The 17766-nt window shown below is 38.3% G+C and overlaps 1 protein-coding gene across 3 annotated transcripts; it reads left to right on the top strand.

Moving 5' to 3' along the window:
* The first annotated feature begins 4058 nt into the window (after positions 1-4058).
* On the top strand, positions 4059-16269 carry LOC121387452 (ras-related protein Rab-6-like). Of its 3 annotated transcripts, none has more exons than XM_041518570.1 (6): positions 4059-4229; positions 6506-6765; positions 7628-7785; positions 10650-10769; positions 13176-13269; positions 14973-16269. In XM_041518570.1, exons 2-6 carry the CDS (start codon positions 6612-6614, stop codon positions 15101-15103), a joined length of 657 nt encoding a protein of 218 aa, XP_041374504.1. In that variant the 5' UTR covers positions 4059-4229; positions 6506-6611; the 3' UTR covers positions 15104-16269. The 3 variants fall into 3 exon arrangements, with proteins under 3 accessions (XP_041374504.1, XP_041374502.1, XP_041374503.1); XM_041518568.1 differs by having other exon boundaries at positions 6503-6765; XM_041518569.1 differs by lacking the exon at positions 4059-4229 and having other exon boundaries at positions 6384-6765.
* The last annotated feature ends 1497 nt before the right edge of the window (positions 16270-17766 follow it).

Genomic DNA, 17766 nt, shown 5'->3' with positions numbered 1-17766 from the left:
AATTATTCCACGTTCAAGTAAAACTCCAGCTAATTTTTTCCTTATATAACTTACTTTAGCCTTTTCATCAATTTCTACTTCGTAATGGTTGGCTATTTCTAACAAATCTGATTTCCTTAAATCATTTAACATACTGCTATCATTTTCAGTGATCAATCGTGCAATAATATCACTTACATGCGTTTGCTCTTTAGAGGAAGTCATTTTGTGATCATATGTAATTTAAATGGTTCTTATCCCGGACGTGAGCTCCCAATTCTGTTACGGACGCCTGTCTCCAGACGTTGTAACAGCGAAGGTGGTGAATTACTAAGAAAATATATATAATATGGTTCGACGAGCCCCCAGTCTGCAGAAATGGCAGACGATTAAACTAATACTTCAGTTTATAATGAATGATCACTTCTGACTTTCTCTAAACAACAAAACCAACACAAATCAACATGTAATCATTTAATACATAAACAGCTAACTGTCACCAAGGTGACTTACACTGAATACAACAATCTGTTGTACTGACCACTGCTCAAACTACGACACTCACTTTATATGTTCTCTATACAAATGTTCAAAGATATCATCATGTAGATTCATTCGGCTGATAGGACGGTTCCCTCAGTTCAGCTCTGCGGCACTTCAAACGACAGGTAGATAACTGGACTTCAATAAGCTTCAGTTCTGCGAATCTTCAATAATATGTTAATCCAACAATATTGTCCTCTGTGGACATCAGGTACGTGGTTGTACACTCCGACCCTTTCTTCAGTCAAACAGCCGTAACGTCGCTTGGCACGGAGCTTCTATGGAACTGCTACACCAAACCTCAGACAAGACGTTTATGCACCAGGCATGGTCCTTGGAGATATGAGGTAATCTCACGTAACATTATATAGTTCACATTGGATTCACAAGCACCAACCGTTTTATGTTGGCAGTAAATACATTATACGCTTGTGAATGACACATGATAGTTTCTTTGACTTCCACAACAAATTAAGCTCTCATCAGTAGCAGATAAATAGATAGGCCGCGTTGTTTCCACAGCTTTGTAATGAGTGTTCGTAGTGAGTGTTCCAACGTTTAATTATTGTTAGTTGCACACATATGGTGGTTAGTGAGTTTAGTGTCGTTGGGATGTTTAAACAGATGGCTTTACACATGATGTCTGTCTGCTATACATCTGACATCATGACATCCATGTCTTCGAAGAGTATTCCCTGTCTGTAGAGATCATTTAGGCGCGACGTCACCACAAGTCCAAACTTCCCGTCTCGTAGTTCCATGGCGTGGATGGCACACTCAACTCCGTCAGGAAACTTCTTAAAGTTGCCCTCAAGAATGCCTCCCGGCAGTGAGCTGGTGTCCGAGGTGTCCCCGACCAAGTATCGAGCGTACTGGCCCTTGATCTTGGAGATGGCTAGGCTCCAGGCGGCGTCCCTGCCCCGGGCGGTCGCGGAGGGCCGGGCCTTGGCTACTTGGCTGGTCACTACTCGGTGGGATGACGGCCCTCCGCTTCGCAGCAGCGCCATGCATAGGGGTCTTGGCGGAGCCCCCCGGGGGTGGAGGACTCGACGCCGACCGCCTCGAAGGGGTTGGAACGGGAGACGCACGCCGTGGAGTTTCGCAGATCGCTGTGTCCAACTGCGGCGTCGACTGGTCCACTGGATCAGTCTGTTCAGAGTTATCTGCGTCGGCTGGCACTGGTTGGTCGGGTCCCGGGGGTGGGGGCGGCGACGCCAGTTTAGGCCCCCCCCTGAGCCGTCCCTGGTGCAGGTTTCCTCTTCCTCCTTCCTCTTCCCTTCCTCTTCGTCATGTTTGTTACCGCGTCGCCATACACCAAAGTCACGGTTGCCTGTGAGCCAATGTAAGCGACGCGGTACTCTAACAAAGAGCCGTAGCTTGCAATAAGTCTCTCCCCCCCCCCCCCCCCCCCCCCCCCCCCCCCCCCCCCCTTATAACTCGAGAGAGCAGAGCGACACGTCTTTCCTCATCGAAGGCATAGCTCGGAGTGAATAAAATGAAATTTAACCTAGTACAAATATTAGAATGATCAGAAACAATTTTAATATATAGCCGCTAATATATCATGCAGAAAAATATATTTGATATCTAATTACAATCGTTAAATAGTCTCTGTTAGTCGATAACATCTTACAAAGTGCAGCAAACTCAGGAATGTCCCTTTAAGATTAGAAACGGGTAGATAGGAATATTTGGAGAGTCACAAAAGAACCTGTTTTTTCTGTCTTAATTATGTAGTATCTGAAGAACATGTTCATATTCGCTGTCCTCTTTATGATGACATTAGAAATAATATTTTTAAAAAGGCAGTAGTTGCTGTAGTAAACTTTAATAACCTTTTAGATAAGAAAAAAAATGTCATTACTTTTAACTCACCCGGGTATTGTTAAAATTACAGCCAAAAGTTGTCATCTTATTTTATTACGTCGTCAAAGATTTTTATACATAGAGACATATACATATTTTAGGTTTTTAGTTTTACTTCTTGTAAATACAATACTTTTAAATGTGTTTGATAGTCTTTTATTAGTTTTAAAGTCTCTCATAACTCCATATCAGTAGCTTGTGTACTTTTATTGCAGTATTGTTGTATTATTATAACTGTTGAACTCTCTTATTTTAATCTGTACACAAGGTGAGACGTAACTAAAGAATTTGTCTGTTTGTCTTTAAAATTCTATAGCACCACAAATGCCCCCGCTCGCTACTGACCTTGGTCGGGCTGTTGGTACTCTCTTGCACTGGCTAGCGCGGGCTAGCCCACCCACCCTAGTCCCTTATCCTGTCCGGCATAAGTCGACACCTGCGCCCATGACAGGCGTGCGCTACAACAGCTTGTTCTGAATGTGCACGTTAAACCCTATGATCTGACCTGACCTGTTGTACACAACCGGCATCGGTGGTGTCGTGGTTAAGCCATCGGACATAAGGCTAGTAGGTACAGGCTCCCACCCAGAGCTAGTTTTAACGACTCCGTGGGTAGGTGTAAGACCACTACACCCTCTTCTCTCTCACTAACAACCAACAGCTAACAACTAACCCACTGTCCTGGACAGACAGCCCAGATAGCTGAAGTGTGTGCTCGGGACAGCATGCTTGAAACGTAAATGGATATAAGCACGGAGGTCGGACTCTGGATGGGCGTTCGAAACCCTAGTGGTATATGGGCACGTTAAACTAGTTATCTATCTATCTATCTATCTCAACAGGTGTCGCTGCGGACTCTCGTGTATTCCCGCGAGGACATGAAACCCGAAAGTCATGGAACAGTACCAAGTAAGGCATATTTCCGAAGAAAGATCACAGTCATATTCCAATGAATTCTATTTATAGAACTGATGTGCCGACATGTATCCCTACTAGGTTTTGCTGAATATTAGTTTAGTAAAGTAGTGTTGGTCATATTCCAGTAACCCTGGCGTAGGAAGCGGGGCCGGGGGCAAGGGGGGTTGTGTGCCCCTCCACCCACACTTTTCTTGATCCAGTAGCAGTAGCGATGGTTTATATATGTATATGTTTGTGTGGGTGGGTGCGCGTGTGTCGATCCCCGTTGGTGCTTGTTCCAGCCAGTGCTTCACAACTGGTGTAACAAAGGCCGTGGTATGTGATATCCTGTCTGTGGGATGGTGCATATAAGAGATCCCTTGCTGCTAATCGAAAAGTGTAGCCCATGAGGTGGCAACAGCGGGTTTCCTCTCTCAATATCTGTGTGGTCCTTAACCAAATGTCTGACGCTATATAACTGTAAATAAAATGTGTTGAGTGCGTCGTTAAATAAAACATTTCCTTTCTTCCTTCTACCTGCAAAATTAGTTATAATTCATATAAAATATTTAATTGCGTAGTGATTCGTTTGCAGCCCTATGTAGCTGTTTGGCAGTAATGCTAATGTGGATGATTATCCAGATTCGAGCAATATCGTTTAATTCGGGCAAAAGCCCCCTTACCCCTCCCCCCTTCAAAAATGGAAGCCCGTACACCTGTGCTGTTTGGCACCGCCCTATGACACTGGAATAAAACGTCATACAATACTTTACACAGATGTTGTTTAAACCTGACATAAATGACCGATTTATTTTCATTTCTGGGGAAAACCTGCCGTGGCTATTTTTGTTTACCGAGAAGCGCATAAACCAGGCCTGCAGGTATTTTTCTGCTCGGTCTGGTTGAATTCGGTCCTGAGTGCGCCTTCAAAGTATCGATTAAAGGTGAGTACTGGTCTTTATTTTAAGCTTATTAACATTAACATTTGTTTAATTTGTGGCAGTTTTTAAGATCGGTTTTTGGCTTGGTTCAAGTATGTATCAGGCTAGCGTACTCTGACGGTAAGACAGCTAGACCTAGTCCGGAGGGACGTAGAAAGTGTGGTTCTGTCTACGTCCGGAAATTATTACATTAACCTATATATAGCTGGGGCCTAATTCACTAAACTCTCGCAACTTTGCGATCTCGCAATGCAATGTTAAAAGACTAAACGAGGATGCTTTGTTGTCTAACAGAGCCTAAGAGACATTTGTGAATTACTAAATCCCGACTGAAGTACTTTTACTTTTATTAACAAAATAAATCGTCCAACGACAACATAAAACATTTGCTTGCCATTTTAAATTTGCTAAATAGAGGGAAGCAACTCGCCCTGAACTAAGCTGGACCGTCTTGACGGACATTTGGTCTAGCTCTCTTACCGTCAGAATACTCGGGCTAGTAGCCGGGCCGTACCGTAGGAACGATATGTAGGGTAGTGGGGTGGGGGTACAATATTTAGTGGGGGGGGGGGGCACAAGCCACATGTTTATCTATGTTTATATAGAAGTTTAAAGTTAAGGTTTGTGTTGTTTAACGACACCACTAGAGTACATTGATTTATTAATCATCAAGATAAATAGTCAAGATATGCGGTTTTCCATACGTTAACGTTATTGTCGGGGGTTTTATTTATCATAGAAGACCAATGTTTTATTTCGTTTCAACTTATTTTCGTTGTTATATCCAATTAAGGCTCACGTACGCTGTCCTGGGAACACACCTCAGCTATCCGGGCTGTCTGTCCAGGACAGTGGGTTAGTTGTTAAGTGTCAGTGGTTAGTGAGAGAGAAGAATATGTAGTGGTCTTACACCTACCTATTAATTCGCCTGGGTGAGAGCCGGTACCGAGCTGTGAACTCTGTACCTACCAGCCGAGGCTGGTGAAGACCAATGATGTAATGGCTGTGGTATTGGCTGTCCTGACTGTGGAGAAGTACAAAGAAAAGATCGCTTGCTGCTGATGACAAACAAAAGCTTCTTCTGAAGACTGTCTCAGAATTACCAAATGGTTGACTACCAATAGTCTAGTGCAGGGCGCACATAAAGTCAATATTTTTCTTAATGTGCGGGGTGAGTTGTTTCCCTCTATTTAGCAAATTTAGAATGGCGGGGAATGTTTGAAGGTTGTCGTTGGAAAATTTGTTTTGTTAATAATGACGCAAGTACTTCAATCGGGATTTAGTCAGTATGGTGTGTCGCATGATCGAACCACCTCGGTGGATCCATTCAGCTTATTGGGGGGGGGGGGGGGGGGGGGGGTCTCGTTCCACACCACAGCTGGTCAAATGCCGTGGTATGTGCTTTCCTGTCTGTGGAAAAGTGCATATGAAGCATCCCTTGCTGCATTAGAAAAAAATGTAGCCGGTTTCCTCTGATGACTTCGAGTCAGAAATACCAAATGTTTGACATCCAATAGCCGATGATAAATTAATCAATTTTCTCCAGTGGTGTCGTTAAACAATACAAACTCTTTTTTTTAGTCAGTACGGTAGGTTATACATTTTTGGTTTGTGTGTCCATTTGTTGCGCTATTTCGGTTTAGAAACGGTTGAAACATGGTGCCACAAGTTTTGAATACCAGTTATATATAGCGTAATGTAACTATTTTCGGACGGGACCGGCCTCGGTGGCGTCGTGGCAGGCCATCGGTCTACAGGCTGGTAGGTACTGGGTTCGGATCCCAGTCGAGTCATGGGATTTTTAATCCAGATACCGACTCCAAACCCTGAGTGAGTGCTCCGCAAGGCTCAATGTGTAGGTGTAAACCACTTGCACCGACCAGTGATCCATAACTGGTTCAACAAAGGCCATGGTTTGTGCTATCCTGCCTGTGAGAAGCGCAAATAAAAGATCCCTTGCTGCCTGTCGTAAAAAAGAGTAGCCTATGTGGCGACAGCGGGTTTCCTAAAAAAAAATCTGTGTGGTCCTTAACCATATGTCTAACGCCATATAACCGTAAATAAAATTTGTTGAGTGCGTCGTTAAATAAAACACTTCTTTCTTTCTTTCTATTTTCGGACGTAGAAACTACAACACTTTCTACGTACGTTCGGACTACCAGTAGCTGATAATTAATTAATGTGTTATAGTGGTGTCGTTACAAAATATATACATTAAAAAAAATAAAACTTTCTTTCATTCTTTCTTTTTCTTTTTCTTTTACTTTTAATTGCAGTAGATTTAACCCTATGTTAGAGTGTCGTTAGAACATTCATTTCTTATAGACGACAATTTCTGACAACAGCAACATGGCAGCTTTTAGACTGTGATTAGAATCGGCTGTGATGGAAGGATCTATTTTCTCTAGCGGAGGGTTGCGTGGAGATACGGTTTTCGCCAAAGTAGTTCTACTTGGAAAGGAAAGCGTAGGAAAAACTTGTTTAGCTACACGAATTCATGCAAATACTTATCGACAGTATTCAAGGGCAACTGTTTATGGTAAGAAATCTGTTACATATACCTTTTTTCTTTCTTTCTTTTGTGAGTGGGGGAGGGTTTATAGTGTTGCTTAAAGTGTTATACCAAAGTTGCATAACGGTGACCTCCCGCTGAAATTATTTATTAACTTCTGCTTTGAAATGTAAACATTATAGGCGTGCAAGAAATGGCTCAAAAGTGCTCTAAAAAAACTACCAGCTAATTTTGGTGTTTTTGACAGTACATGTCCTGACTATCTCCTCGTTACAAATTATCCATAATACCTGTTGGGGTAAACATGGTTAAATGACGTCATCAATTTGGCCATCCTGTATGTGGGAAAGTGCATATAAACGAAAGGAAAGTGGGCAGTGGCATAATAATAATTATAAATAATAATTATTATAAATACATACAAACATTAAAATGTATGTGTATGTGTATGTGTATGTATGTATGTATGTGTGTGTGTATATATATATATATATATATATATATATATATATATATATATATATATATATATATATATATATATATATATATATACATACATATATAGATAGTAGTAGTAGTAGTAGTAGTAGTAGTAGTAGTAGTAGTAGTAGTAGTAGTAGTAGTATGTGTAGTATACATTATGAGGGATTTTAAATCAGATGATCATGGCCCCGTGCTTATAAAACGTTTAGACTCTAGACCGAGTCTGAGACTTTAATGTCATGGCGATGTCATACAAATTGTATGCGTATGACGTCATTAACGATTAAGCCTAGACTCTAAACGCGTTTTATAAGCACGGGTCCTGGTACCATTTTGGTCCAGATTCCTCATAATGTATCCTACTCTTGCGGCCCTGTATCCATACTTATTTGTCTGTTTATAGTGGATTACCTGTGTTTAAAACTGGAAGGACCGGACTTCGCCTCACCTGTTGTGTTACAATTGTGGGACACTGCTGGTCAAGAAACGTTCAGAAGTCTTATAGGATTTTACATCCGGTCAGCCCATTTAGCCATTGTAGTTTATGACGTCACCAGCAAGGTCAGTGTGGGTTTATCATCATCAACGTCATCTGATTATCGTCATGATCATTATACATCATCACAGCCTTGTGAAAACATCCCTTAGACTTCACTTAGTGCAGAAATCATCATCATTATCATCATCTAATCATCATTATCATCATCTAATCATCATTATCATCATCTAATCGTTATCATCGTTATCATCTAGTCATCATCATCTAATCATCATTATCCTCACCATTATCTAATTATCATATTTATCATCATCTAATCATCATCATTATCATCATCTAATCATCATCATTATCATCATCTAATCATCATTATCATCATCTAATCATCTAATTATCATCATCTAATCATCATTATCATCATCTAATCATTATCATCGTTATCATCTAGTCATCATCATCTAATCATCATTATCCTCACCATTATCTAATTATCATCTTTATCATCATCTAATCATCATCATTATAATCATCTAATCATCATCATCTAATCATCATTATCATCATCTAATCATTATCATCGTTATCATCTAGTCATCATCATATAATCATCATTATCCTCACCATTATCTAATTATCATCTTTATCATCATCTAATCATCATCATTATAATCATCTAATCATCATCATTATAATCATCTAATTATCATCATCTAATCATCATTATCATCATCTAATCATCATCATTATCATCATCTAATCATCATCATTATCATCATCTAATCATCATCATTATCATCATCTAATCATCATCATTATCATCATCTAATCATCATCATTATCATCATCTAATCATCATTATCTAATCATCATTATCATCATCTAATCATTATTATCTAATCATCATTATCATCATCTAATCATTATCATCATTATCATCATCTAATCATCATCATTATCATCATCTAATCATCACTATCTAATCATCATTATCATCATCTAATCATCATCATTATCATCATCTAATCATCATTATCATCATCTAATCATCATCATTATCATCATCTAATCATCATCATTATCATCATCTAATCATCATCATTATCATCATCTAATCATCATTATCTAATCATCATTATCATCATCTAATCATCATCATTATCATCATCTAATCATCATCATTATCATCATCTAATCATCATCATTATCATCATCTAATCATCATTATCTAATCATCATTATCATCATCTAATCATTATTATCTAATCATCATTATCATCATCTAATCATTATCATCATTATCATCATCTAATCATCATCATTATCATCATCTAATCATCATTATCTAATCATCATTATCATCATCTAATCATCATCATTATCATCATCTAATCATCATCATTATCATCATCTAATCATCATCATTATCATCATCTAATCATCATTATCTAATCATCATTATCATCATCTAATCATTATTATCTAATCATCATTATCATCATCTAATCATCATTATCTAATCATCGTTATCATCATCTAATCATCATTATCTAATCATCATTATCATCATCTAATCATTATTATCTAATCATCGTTATCATCATCTAATCATCATTATCATCATCTAATCATCATTATCTAATCATCGTTATCATCATCTAATCATCATTATCTAATCATCATTATCATCATCTAATCATTATCATCATCTAATCATCATTATCTAATCATCATTATCATCATCTAATCATTATCATCGTTATCATCTAGTCATCATCATCTAATCATCATTATCCTCACCATTATCTAATTATCATCTTTATCATCATCTAATCATCATCATTATAATCATCTAATCATCATCATCTAATCATCATTATCCTCACCATTATCTAATTATCATCTTTATAATCATCTAATCATCATCATTATAATCATCTAATCATCATCATCTAATCATCATTATCATCATCTAATCATTATCATCGTTATCATCTAGTCATCATCATCTAATCATCATTATCCTCACCATTATCTAATTATCATCTTTATCATCATCTAATCATCATCATTATAATCATCTAATCATCATCATCTAATCATCATTATCATCATCTAATCATTATCATCGTTATCATCTAGTCATCATCATCTAATCATCATTATCCTCACCATTATCTAATTATCATCTTTATCATCATCTAATCATCATCATTATAATCATCTAATCATCATCATCTAATCATCATCGGTATCATCATATTACAACTTAAAGCATTTAATTGTTGGCACTTTTCTAAATTTTGTTTCAAAACGTGTTTACAAATTCAGATTTTAAAATATTTATTTATTAATTTTGTTATTATTCATTTATTGTTTTTTTTGTTTTTTTAAATTTAGTTTTTTAACTTAGTCTTTTAATTTAATTTTTTTGTAAAGACATCTATAACAAATAAACCTATGTGGCGGCAGTGGGTTTCTTAAAGGGACATTCCTGATTTTGCTGCATTGTAAGATGTTTCCGACTAATAAAATATTTCTACGATTAAACTTACACATTAAATATATTTTCTTGTTTAGAATATCAGCGTCTGTATATTCAATGTGTTTCTGGTCGTCTTAATATTTGTAAGAAGCCCAAACTGGATTTTGTCGTCAAATAATTTCGTACATACGAAAAAATCATTTTTAGAAAATAAAATGAAATTCAACCTAGTACCAATATTAAAACGATCAGAAACACGTTTAATATATAGCTACTAATATTTTATGCAGAAAAATATATTTGATATGCAATTACAGTCGTCAAAACGTCTTTGTTTGTCGATAACATCTTAAAAATTGCAGCAAACTCAGGAATGTCGCTTTAACAGCTGTAGATTAAAATGTGCTGAGGTCTGGTTAAACATTCCTTTCCTTTCTTCCACAGGCTTCGTTTTTGGCAGCTCCTCCATATTTTGAAGAAGCACGAAAGACTGAACCAAAGATACGTTTAGTCCTCGTCGGTAACAAAACAGATGACACTGAAAACAGACAAATCCGCTATAAGGTAAAAACTAACGAGAAAAGAACTGCTTTGTGATTTCCACAACATACGTAACGGTTTAATTAAGGCGAGCCCACACTTATACGAGTGCTTCGTATGAGAACAGCCAGAATTCTGGACGGAGGAGCCGGCCGAGGCCGGCACCTGTGCCCAGGACAGGCGTGCGCTACAACAGCTTGCTCTGAACGTGCACGTTAAACACTATTCTATTCTATTCTAATAGCCAAAAGAATAGCCGATTGTGACTGCTTTGTGATTTCCACAACATACGTAACTGTTTAATTAAGGCGAGCCCACACTATACGAGTGCTTCGTGTGAGAATAGCAACGAGAATAGCCGATTGTGACAAGACAAACATTATGATTTTTTCAGCTGCTACGCAATCGGCTATTCTTGTACGAGGTACATGTATCGTGTGGGCTCGCCTTTAGTGGTTATCACAAGGTGTATTGGCGTAGCAAGACGGGACATGTCCCTTCCCAAGTTCCACTCACCACTACCGTTTACATTTTCCTGTCGTCACATAACACGACGTATATTGGAATGGGAGCTCTATTTACGTGCACATATCCCGAAGGTTCAGGCAATAGTCGTTATTTACTAGCCCAACACTGAATATCACTAGCCATGGGAGTGGGACTACCATGATCTAGAAGCCCTGCAGTATGGTTGCCACAAACCCCCGAACTTCACACTTCCACCATAAGGCCTCAGACCACAATTAATTTCGCTATATGTTTCTATATAGCCTTAGTGGCTATAACATTTTTATTAATATCAGCAGGCCCGTGAAGTTTTGTATGTACCTTTGCCTGCATGGGGGACACATACCCTGAAAAGGACAAACCCTGTTGTCCAGCTCTTTCTCCCAGCATATTGGTTTAAACAGACACACCCTCTAAACCAGGCCGGAGTACACCCATTTTACACAAAAAGCACTACTTTTGCATGGGCCGGAATTACCACAAACAAGTCTCCAATGTCAACAAGTTACACATGTTTACAAACTACATGCTATCCCCTGTCACTTCAATCAAACAGTTGCCACTTCATAGCTGTCTGCCATGAAATAATCACAGTCAAACAGCAGACTACTTGCGCGGTCAAACTTCCGAGTAAAAAAAAGAGTTCGTGGTACCTGAGATCGAGGAGAGTTATTTCCCTTAGATTGATATTTTATATTCTGTGTAATTAAGGTATAAGCATTTGTAGTGTCGGTGAAAAGCACTTTCTATGCAGGTAGAGCCATACCAATGGCGTAGCGAGAGGGGGGGGGGCACGCATCCATGCCCCCCTCATCATCAATTTGTTTTTAGTAAACCTATTACATTTTATAAAATCATCCATACATACATGTATAGTATGGGTTGCCCCCCCACCCCACCCCCACCCCACACACACACACACAAACACACACACAAACAAACAAACACACACACATATACACACAAACACACACATAAACACACACACACACACAAACACACACACACACACACATACATACACATACATACACACACATACATACACACACATACATACACACACAGACACACACACATACACACACACACATACACACACACATACACACACACACACACACACACACACACACACACACACACATACACACACACACATACATACACACACATACGTACACACACATACATACACACACATACATACACACACATACATACACACAGAGACACACACATACACAGACACACACACACACACACACACACACAGAGACACACACACACACATACACACACACACATACACACACACATACGCACACACACACACATACACACACAGACACACACACACATACAGACACACACACACACATACACACACACACACATACACACACATACACACACACACACACACACACATACACACACACACATACACACACACACACACACACACACACACACACATATACACACACACACACACACACACACACACACACACACACACACACACACACACACACACACACACACACACACACACACACACACACACACACACACACACACACACACACACACACACACACACACACACACACACACACACACACACAAACACACACCACAACCCAACCCAACCCCACTCCGCCCGTTTGGAGTAATCATTGTTAACTGCTTTTTTGAAAATAAATTCAATATCCACAATGAATACAACACTAAACCACCCCAAAAACGCGTCTCTCATACCCCCTGAACACCCTTACTTGTCTTCGGCAAACTCAGACTTGCCCACTTTTAGACATCCCCCCCTCCCCCAGCCCCGACAGATTACAAAATCCTGGATCCACCCCCTGTTGTCTAACGAGTTCGTGTTTTCGTTACCTTCAATTTTGTGTTTATTTGTAGGAAGGCAAAGCAATGGCGGATAGATATGAGTGTCCGTTTTATGAAACTTCTGCTAAAACAGGAGAAAATGTGGACATTCTTTTCGATGATATTGGTTTGTATGTTTATATAATTTTGTCTTGTCATTTACTTGTCTCTTCTTTGTTTTCTTTGTTTTGGTTATGGGGGTTGTACTGTGAGGTTTTTTTGTGTTTTTTGTTGTTTTGGGGTTGTTTTGGGGGTTTTTTGGGGGGGTCTTTTAAATTGGTTTTTGGTGGTTATTGTTGCTATTGGTGTTGTTGTTGTTGTTGTTGCTATTGGTGTTGTTGTTGTTGTTGTTGTTGTTGTTGTTGTTACCAACCCAAGAGAGCCAAACGTTGCTGAAATTTAACACCAACGAGAATAAGGAAGGAAATGTTTTATTTAACGACGCACTCAACACATTTTATTTACGGTTATATGGTGTCGGACATATGATTAAGGACTACACAGATATTGAGAGAGGAAACCCGCTGTCGCTACTTCATGGGCTACTCTTTTCGATAAGCAGCAAAGGGTCTTTTGTGTGCACGATCCCACAGACAGGATAGCATATACCACGGCATTTGATATACCAGTTATGGTGCACTGGCTGAAACGAGAAAGAGCCTAATTGGCTAACGAGAATAATACTCTCACTCTGTTCTGTAGTAAGTACTGGGACGCGAACCCAGTACCCACCACATTTATTCAATCTAGGGGCCGGGTTTAGCTCAGTCGGTTGAGTACTCGCTTGAGGTGCTTGCGTCGCAGGATCGAGCCACCTCGGTGGATCCATTCAACTGATTTGGATTTTTTTTCTCGTTCCAACTAGTGCACCACAACTGTTCAAAGACCATGGTATGTGCTCTCCTGTCTGTGGGAAAGTGCATGCAAAAGATCCCTTGCTGCATTAGGAAATATGTAGCGGGTTTCCTCTGATGACTACGAGTCACCAAATGTTTGACATCCAATAGTCGATGATTAATTAATTAATATGCTCTAGTGGTGTCGTTAAACAGAACAAACTTTCATTCAATCATTCTTTCATTCAGTCATTCATTTATTCATTCAATGATTCATTCTTTTATTCAATCATTCAGTCTTTCATTCAGTCATTTATTCGATCATTCAGTCATTCAGTCATTCATTTAGTCATTTATTCTTTCATTCAATCATTAAGTTTTTCATTCATTCTATCATTCAGTCATTCATTATTTCATTTTTTCATTCATTCATTCATTCATTCTTTCTTTCTTTCTTTCATTCAATCATTCATTCTATCATTCAGTCATTCAGTCATTCATTCTTTCATTGGGATCGAATCTCCTCGGCGGATCCACTGTTTTTTCCCCCGTCCCAACCATTGCTCCACAACTGGCATATCATGTACTGTCCTGTATGTGGGAAAGTACATATAAAAGATCCCTTGTTGCTAAAACAAATTAGGACTAACCAAAACACATTGAATATATAAACACTAATAGTGTCTATTCAATGTAGGCCTCTATTTAAGGATGTACGGTATATGAGCACTAATATTGAAAATTAGGACTACCCGAAACACATTGAGGATATGAACACTAATATTGTTTATTCAAGGTAGGCATATATTTAAGGATGTACGGTATATTATAACTAATATAGTAAAGAAGAAAATATATTTAATATGAAATTCTAACAGTTACAAAGACTCTACTAGTGTGAAACGTATTACAATGACAACAAACTCGAGATGGCCTCTTTAAATGTTAAAAAATATAGTCAAGATGGCAGCTTTAATATCAATTTTAATTTCAGGTCGTGAACTCAGTCACGCTATGACGTCACCACTATCGCGTCATAGAGACAACGGTGGGAGGATCAGTTCATTCATATTGGAGGGATGTAAGGAACAGAAGCAACCCACAAAACGGAAATGTTGGTGCTGATCACTGGCATCCCCCCCCCCCCCCCGATATTTCAAGTGGATATTATTCGTGGAATCAGAGGGGCAGTATAAGATCATGCCCCCACCCCTAATAACATCTCTTTCCCACTCCACCCTATATATTACAAGCCTATGAAACAGGACTACCATTACTAGGGTGGGTGTTTGTCTGGGTGTACTCCCTATAAATTCCTGGTTACGCCAGTGGTGCATTGAACACACACAGCATGGATTGCAATTTTGAACTCTTGTTTTGTTTTTTTCTCTATACTCACGTCACTTTTGTTTACAGTGACTTGGTTATAATTTCTCTATCCTGACATAATGCATTTTCTCTATACCAACACTGTCGGATTTTCTCTATACTGACTTCATGAATTTTGACAATTTGTTTTCGTTATACAGACTTAGGTGGATTTTCTCTACACTAACTTAATAGATTTTCTTTATACCGACTGATGGATTTTCTCTATACTGACTTACTTGATTTTCTTTATAGTGGTTTTGCGGGATTTTCTTTTTACTGCCTGATGGCTTTTCTCTATACTAACTTAATTACTTTTCTTTATAGTAGTTTGGCTGGATTTTCTCTGTTACTGATTTGGATGAAGGTTCTTTAAACTGACCGAATCAATGGCTGAATGCTTTATAATGACTGTCTTTCTTTAGTGACTTGAATTGTTTTTCTTTATGTCGATGTGACTGTCTTTTCTCTATACTGACTTGTGTGGACTTGTACCAGTCTTTTTACAGCCAGTCAATTTATTTAGTCAGTAATTATGGCTGAGCAAAATATTGAGTCCCATTTATAGAAATTCGAGTCAGAACTGATTTGGTCAGTATTTATGGCTTTAATAAAAGATTGAGTCACATTTGTAGAAATTGTAGTCAGAACTGATTTAGTCAATATTTATGACTTTAATAAAAGATTGAGTCACATTTGTAGAAATTGTAGTCAGAACTGATTTAGTCAATATTATTGGCTTTAATAAAAGATTGAGTCACATTTGTAGAAATTGTAGTCAGAACTGATTTAGTCAATAGTTATGGCTCAGCAAACGACTGAGTGACATTGAATCTAGTACGAGCTGTTCAATGGATATGTATTTTAGTTGAGAGGGTAAATTCAAAAGTGGATCTATTACAGTATTAAAGGTATCACACTACCATTCCTTGTGTTGTTATTTTGTGTAGCAGCTTACTATATTCCAGTTTTGAAAATAGGTCTTTATTTTAAAAATATTATAAAATAAAGAAATGCTTTTTCAAATCATTATTTATTACAATGATGATGTGTGTAGCATTTAAATAACCGAGAAGTTATTTGTTATTTTTAAAAAAGTTTCTTTTGTTTAACGACACCACTAGAGCACATTGATTTATTAATTATTGGCTATTGGATGTCAAACATATGTTAATTTTGACATATATTCTTAGAGAGAAAATCCGCTACATTTGTTCATTAGTAACAAGGAATATTTTGTATACACCATCCCCTAGACAGGACAACACACACTTCGGCCTTTGATATACCAGTCGTAGTGCACTGGCTGGAGCGAGAAATAGCCCAATGGGCCCACCGACGGCGATCGATCCCAGATCAAGCGAGCGCTTTACCACTGGGCTACATCCCGCCCCATTGTTATTTTTAATACTACATGATAACAAATGTGCAGGTGTCCTGCCACTTAAATAACAGCAAAATTAGGAGGTGCCCTGGAACGAGGGTGGATAACATAACTTATTCGTGGTCAGCCTAATTTTTATATGGTAGTTGCCAAACGACTGTACTTCCTCAAAAGAGCAGTAGTGTGATTATTTGAGATTTGTGGTATTTTTCACAAAATTTATTCTGATATAAAATTGAATTTAATGTATGCAAAAGATACAATGGAGACACTGGCGTAGGAAACTGGGGAGGGGGCAAGGGGGCATGTGTGCGCGCGTGCACACACACACACACACACACACTTTGTAGCAGCAGCGATGTTTTTTTTATATAATTCTACATGTATTTGTGTGTGTGTTCTCCTCCACACCCACACACACCCCCACACACACACACCCACCTCACCCACCCACCCCACACACACACACACACACACCCCACCCACCCCCACACACACACGTTTTGTCACTTTCATACGCCCGTGGGAGATGTCTAATGAACTGTAACAAAACATACATGATCACAGACACTTGATGTTACAGTTATAGTCATATAGTTTACATGTAATAAACTGTAACAAAACATACATGATCACAGACACTTGATGTTACAGTTATAGTCATATAGTTTACATGTAATAAACTGTAACAAAACATACAGGATCACAGACACTTGATGTTACAGTTATAGTCATATAGTTTACATGTAATAAACTGTAACAAAACATACATGATCACAGACACTTGATGTTACAGTTATAGCCATATAGTTTACATTTAATAAACTGTAACAAAACATACATGATCACAGACACTTCATGTTACAGTTATAGTCATATAGACTACATTTAATAAACTGTAGAAAAGCATACAGGATCACAGACACTTCATGTTACAGTGATAGTCATATAGACTACATGTAATAAACTGTAACAAAACATACAGGATCACAGACGCTTTATTTTACAGTTATAGTCATATAGACTACATCTAATA

Source organism: Gigantopelta aegis, chromosome 13 (genome assembly GCF_016097555.1).
Source record: "Gigantopelta aegis isolate Gae_Host chromosome 13, Gae_host_genome, whole genome shotgun sequence".
NCBI lineage: Eukaryota > Metazoa > Mollusca > Gastropoda > Neomphalida > Peltospiridae > Gigantopelta > Gigantopelta aegis.
Note: the sequence above shows the minus strand (reverse complement) of the source record. Positions and strands in the feature narration are given on the sequence as shown.

What these genes read in the sequence shown, in the direction of transcription:
- LOC121387452 (XM_041518570.1), top strand. Translation starts at nt 6,612, where the DNA reads ATGGAAGGATCTATTTTCTCTAGCGGAGGGTTGCGTGGAGATACGGTT. An exon ending in TTTATGACGTCACCAGCAAG is followed by an intron (nt 7,786 to 10,649) that starts GTCAGTGTGGGT and finishes TTTCTTCCACAG; the next exon opens with GCTTCGTTTTTGGCAGCTCC. An exon ending in CATTCTTTTCGATGATATTG is followed by an intron (nt 13,270 to 14,972) that starts GTTTGTATGTTT and finishes TTTTAATTTCAG; the next exon opens with GTCGTGAACTCAGTCACGCT.